At 44.6% G+C, this 6000-nt stretch overlaps 1 protein-coding gene across 4 annotated transcripts in view; it reads left to right on the top strand.

The window, feature by feature from the left end:
• Positions 1–1057: 1057 nt before the first annotated feature.
• Positions 1058–6000, top strand: part of AGGF1 (angiogenic factor with G-patch and FHA domains 1) — a 42149-nt gene continuing 37206 nt past the window's right edge. Inside the window, exons 1-3 of one of the 4 annotated variants that reach the window (XM_050944582.1) lie at positions 1058–1457; positions 2379–2481; positions 3985–4190. In XM_050944582.1, the coding sequence (XP_050800539.1) occupies positions 1275–1457; positions 2379–2481; positions 3985–4190 (492 nt within the window). In that variant the 5' untranslated portion in view covers positions 1058–1274. Of the gene's footprint in view, positions 1458–2378; positions 2482–2967; positions 3124–3984; positions 4191–6000 lie in introns of those variants that run through there. The other 3 variants (XM_050944579.1, XM_050944581.1, XM_050944580.1) reach the window with 3 other exon arrangements.

Genomic DNA, 6000 nt, shown 5'->3' with positions numbered 1-6000 from the left:
GTGAGAGAGGGAGCTGGCTGGTTAGAGGGTTCAGTGGTACCCCAGCTTCAAACAGCACCCCAGGGGGAACCCATCACAGGGATCTCAGGGAAGAGGGCAGAGCAGAGGTGGAGTGGGTTTTTTTTGTTTTAAAAGTAATTTCAGGAATATTCTACTGTTTACAATGTGTGCATGTGTTTGGTATAAATATTCGGCTACTAATAAACTGAGTGGCACTCTTTGAAACTGACTGGAAGTATTATTAATAATACCTTCCATTCAGGGTTTTGAATGCAAGAGCTCTTGGATTCGACTATGTGATGCTTTAAGAATCCCTATAAGGCAATGCTCTGACTTGTACATCAGCAAGAAATTACACCAGCTTGCAGGAAAGGGGAGTGCATTAGTAGTTTCAAATTTAATCCAGCTCTATCACTCAACAGGTTCTGTACCATATTCAGATTTCAATCTATAAAATACAAGCAAGGTAAAATCTAACCTAAAACAGACCCAATCTCTGTCTGGTTTGGCTCAAATTCAGCGCCTGCTGAGCAATGACTACTACGGGCTGATCAGCAGAGTCTCCCAGCTCACTGTGATTAATGGGATTTGGGTCGCTATTCAGCATTTCTACAGGTGTCGTTACACACACGTAATCCCCTCCTCCCGGTCTCCCCAGGGGCAGACTGGAAGCTACGGGAGTGCCTCTCTCTCCATCAGGACTCAAGAGCGCATAATGGTCCCTTCTGACCTTAAAGTCTATGAGCCCCCGCCCTGAGCAATCCGGCTGCCCAGGATCAGGCTCTCCTACCCGCCGGCTATTTGTCCCGAGCCCCTTGTAGCCGGTTACTCCCCACCCCGCCTGCTGCCCTCCAACAGCATCACTAACGCCGAGTCCTTCCCGCTCGGCCCGAGAAGAGCGGTGCCCAGCGCACCGAACTCCGAGCACCCCCGGAACAAATAGGGAAGCAAACAGTAACGCCGGGCCCCATTTATAAGCCTACGTGCACTGCGCAAGCGCAGAGCTGAGCCCTAGCACTCTCCGTCGCTTCCTGTTGCCCTGGGACCGTTTCCAGGTCACTTGCCCCTGCCCCGCCCTGTGGTGCCAGTTTAGTGCGCAGCGCACTGCCGCAGCCTCGCGTTCCCGCCGGAAACTCTTCCTCAGGAGCGTTATTAGCCGGGCGCCAGGGACTCCCGGGGCCATGGCGGGAGGCTACCGCTGCCGCTTTGTCTCCTGGCTCTGGCTGCGCCTGTGCTGCGGCCGCTGAGGGTCCCTGGGAGCCAGAGCCCCGGGCATGGCCTCCCCGCCGCTCCCGGAGCCGGGTGCCGAGCTGCGGGCTCTGCAGGGGAAGGTGGAGGTGCTGGAGGCGGAGCTGGGGTCCTGCCGGAGCCAGCTGGAGCAGGTGGAGAGGCTGCTGCGCCACACGGAGCGGCTCTACCGGGAGGCCCAGGAGAGCAACGAGGCGCTGCAGACACAGGTACCGACCCCGTCCTGCGCCGCTGCGGGTCTGTCCCCTCCCCGAGCCCCCCCGTCACCTGGACACGCCCTCCCCTCCCCCAGACAGCCCCCTTCTCACACTGCCGCTGCCCTTTCCTTAGTAGCCAGACACCTCATCAATTCCTGAGTTTTCAGGGCTTTCCCTGAGAGATCCGGGTCTGCATGCCCAGCCTCATGCTCCCTCTGGCTCTTGACAGGCTTTGGGCCCTGTTAGTCCATCATGTCGCTGAGCTGTTTTCCTCAGCTGCAGCACCAGACAATCATAAGCTCTAAAATTCTTTAGCTCAGGGAAAGTCCCACGGGGATATTTGATCTAATTTAGCTTCTCAAATTGAGTGTCCAGTACTGGAACTTCGTTCCAGCATTTTTGAAACCACCAGTTAAAAGTACATTCTATATCATATTCAGATTCACAAACCTGGTTCCTTAATCAAAAGGGAAGATTACACTAGGGAGAGGCAAGAGAAAGAAAAAGATGGAAGACATCCTGGTAAAGATTTGGGACAGTATACCTCACAGAGGTTTTATATTTTAAGATACATCACTAACTGGTATACTAAGATGATAAACATTATCTTTTAGGGTCACATGAAATATGGGTTTTTTTTAATTTTAAACTTGTATCTTACAAACAATTAGGGGTTAGGTCCATTCCTTCACATTTTCTTCTTTAATCAGTATAACTTTAATATGACTGGAATGTCATCTTTTGTTATGACATCCACTGATCTAATATATGGGAGTTTCAAGAAACTAAAATCAGTTATGGTATCTATGGTAGACTTAAATAGTTGTTTCTCTACAATATCTGCAAGAAAATAGAGCAGAATAGTTTTCTGAGATGGATAATTATAATGGCTTTGATTTAATATTTTTTTATAATGCATGCTTTTTCTTGCAGGTCGAAGAACTCAGTAAGGAAGTCCATGATAGGAAGGAAAAAGAGAGAGATACATCTAGTGTAGAAGTGCAAACTGAGGACTATGATTCTTGGCAACAATCAGGTAGCCAGTGGAAATTGCACTGGAAACAGTGGAAAGAGATCCTTAACACTTTCATTAATTAGTTAAATGAGTTCTCTGACTTAACTAACCCTGTAAATATTGTTTTTCATTTCTTATTCAGTTGAAGCTTATTTTATATGCACATATAGTTCCCCTTCCTCTCCTGCATCAGACACAACTTCTTGTCATTGCCTTTAAGGCCTTTCGCTATTAAGCCCTGCCATTGTTTGTGGAAATCGAACTGCTGATCTCGGCTTTGTATTGCTAGTGATGTAGCTTCGATTGTCCCCTCATCTGCTTCTCCCTCAAGCAGTCATGCTGCCCTCTATGCATGCAAAAAAACCTCGTAATCAAAATTGGAAAGCTACCTTTGAGGAACTGGGAATATGATTCTACAATTTTTGAACTCTGTGAGATTACGAACCCCAGGTGTCTGTCAGATTGCAAACTCTGTTTTGACTATACACTCTTCTGTCCTTCTCCAAGGTCTGTTTGCCTCCATGTTGTGTTGGCATTCAAAAGGCTGGTGACAGAAGAATAACAGTAAAGGGGAGATGACCATTAAATACACAAAGGTTGTTAATTTGCTAAAAGACGTGTCCCTGTGCAAAAGAACTAGTTTAATGGGGGGAGGTCTCATTGGTAAGTCACCTCACAGGGGCCTGTGCTCATGTGAGGGAGCTGGCAAGGCGGTCGCTGAACATAGGGCTGCAGGTTTTAAAAGGGTAGAAAGTGGTCTGCTCAAGGGTCCATTTTGTCACCCAGCATACAGAAACCTCATGAGGAAGGAGGGCCCTGTCTGCTTTCCAGAGTCTGGATGGCCCAAGTGACTCAAGACCACAACCTAAAGACCCAAGGGGATCCAGAGCAGAGAGGCTTGGTTTCCCTTCAGAACAGTCCTAGTCAGTGATTGGGAAGGGGCACTTGCTAGGATCCCATCCCCTTATCCTCTTTTAAATACCTCTTTAAAAACAACTTCTGCTGTGATGCATTTAAATCATTATTGTCTGGTGTTAATTAGGCAAATGTTGAGTTGCCCTTTAAGCTTTTACCGAACACAGTTCATTTTATTGTCATTTTATCATCCTAGTCCTTTCTGTTTCATCCACTTATTATGTGCTGCCTGATTTCTAGATTGTGAGCTTCCAGGGCAAGGAGCTCAGCAATTTTTGTTCGGTTTTGTTTTGTTTTGTTTGACTTGTCTGTGCAGTGCCTAGCACAATGATATGGTGATCTTTAATGGAGGCTTCTAGGCACTAGCATAATAGAAGAATAAATAACAGGAATACTTATGCAAGTGCTGAAGTGTATGCACAAGTACATTTAAGCAAGCTTTCATTTGCTCAACAAAAGTGAGGTAAACAAAAAATGGTGTGTGCTACCTGGAAATTGATTCCAGTTGGTCTACCTGTGAAAAGTGAAGCACATACATTAGACTCATCAGGCTGATTTTGTGTAAAATGTTACTTTGCTAATTTATGCAATTTAAACTTTTTTCTACAGATTATTACAATTATCAGAATTATTGTAACAACATTGATGCTCAAGATAACACATCTGAACTATCAGTGCAGCAGAACCAGAAGAGTGAAGGTTCCAATCCTAATTCTTCAGAGCAATCACAGGCAGGTGGTGATATTCATTCACACATTGGTGGCACAGAACTTGCTGAATGTGGACAAGGGGATAACTTAATCGAGAATTTACAGGTAGTAGAACTGTGTGTTTCGAAATACTGTTGGAGTCCTTAATCTGTCAAGATGTCTATGATTTTTAAAGTCTAGCTTCAGTTCCGATATTACTATACAAGATAGCTGTTTCAGTGATCCAGTACTGAAGATTGTTTACAAACTTTTCTCCTTTTGTGCAATAAAACTAGGGTCCCAGTTCTTCGATCAGGTCCACCAGTGTGGATCTGGGTGCAGGATCGGGGCTAGGTTGTGAAGGTGTATGCACATTTTAAAGCAAGAAAATTGAAGATGCTGCCATTATAGCTCCTAATCTAAATTCTATGCATGTTTTTACACGGGGAACATCCTTCTAATCTGCATTATGTGGAACCATAAATACACAACAGCATTTATAATTTTTTTTTTTTTTTTTTAAAGCAGTCGCATAACTTTGCATCCTCTAGGGATAGTAGTCCATTGATTTGTCCATCTCTGTAAAGCTGGAACCAAATGGGATTTTTTTTCTTTTAAGGCTCAATTTAAAGGAAGTATGCATGTGTGTGTGCGTGTGGTGGCGTGGGCCTGGGCTGGCATGGCCTGGAAGCATGAAAAGTAGCCCAGCTAGAAGTATTTGCAGAACGTGTGCAGGTAGGTTGGAGGTGCAGCTGGAGAGGTATGCAGAAGTGGACAAAGAAATTGAGATTGCAGCCAGAGGTACTGCATTGGAGATGAGTGTGGGAAGAAGCTCCAGATGTGTGAGGAAGGAGTGTGTAGCAACCTGAAAGGGGAAGAAGGGATGCTTTTAAATGAGTTGTAGATAAATGGAATTCATGGATCAGAACAACGGTAAGGCTCTGACAATGAGCAGGAACTGCAAAGGAGAAGGCTCTTGTACCATTAGTTGTGAAATTGTGGGAAAAGCCTGGGAGAGAGGGTCAATTCCGGGTGAAAGGGTCGGTTCCAGAAGATATGGGGAAGTAGCAGAGGAGAGAGAGATAAGATACCTCAGACCTTGTAAGGTCATGTCTACACTTACAAGCATGCAGTGATGCAACTGTACCAATACAGCTGTGCCACTGTAAGATCGTTTGTGTAGCCACATTATGCCGATGGAAGAGAGCTCTGCCATCGACATAATAAAACCAGCTCAATGAACAGCAGTAGTTATGTCCATGGGACACATAGCTTATGCTGGCAAAACTTGTCACTCAGCGTGTGGTGTGTTTTGTTTTGTTTTTTAAAGTTTTGCCAACATAAGTGCTAGTGTAGACATGGCCAAAGAATTGATACTATGGTGAGAAGCACAGTATATGGAGTAGGCTGCAAGTAGTATACACAGTTTAAAACCAAAGCAGCTAGTTTTAAAATGGATCCTGAAATGAATGGGGAACGGGGGGAGTTTGAGAAAAGGTGTGTGATGTGGCTATGCTTCTTTTGTATGCTTGAGAAGGCAGACAGTAGCATTATGAGCATGCTGGAAACTGGAGAGCTAGAATTTGGAAAGGTTGTAGAGACAGGAGCTTCATCAGTCAATAGGAGAGGAGATGAAAACATGAATAGGGGATCTCAGCAGAGGTGGACTCAAGCCAGTGACATTGATGTTTATGTTATAGAGTTTACGTCACTTTCTATTAAGGGTACATTTATAAATAGTTAATAAATGATCTATGAATGTTTTAATAAGTGATAGATACTAGTACAACAGAAGGTATTCTAGATGGTTATATGCAACCGAATGACATGGATATCAATCTCGAACACATACTACTCATGTCTATAACATACTTAATAAACTAGTAATAGATGTTATAGCCTTTTATAAACTAATAAATGTACCCTTCATATAGTG

This window comes from Gopherus flavomarginatus, chromosome 3 (assembly GCF_025201925.1).
Source record: "Gopherus flavomarginatus isolate rGopFla2 chromosome 3, rGopFla2.mat.asm, whole genome shotgun sequence".
Classification (NCBI taxonomy): domain Eukaryota; kingdom Metazoa; phylum Chordata; order Testudines; family Testudinidae; genus Gopherus; species Gopherus flavomarginatus.
The sequence above is the reverse complement of the archived record's forward strand: the minus strand, read 5'-3'. Positions and strand labels throughout refer to the sequence as shown.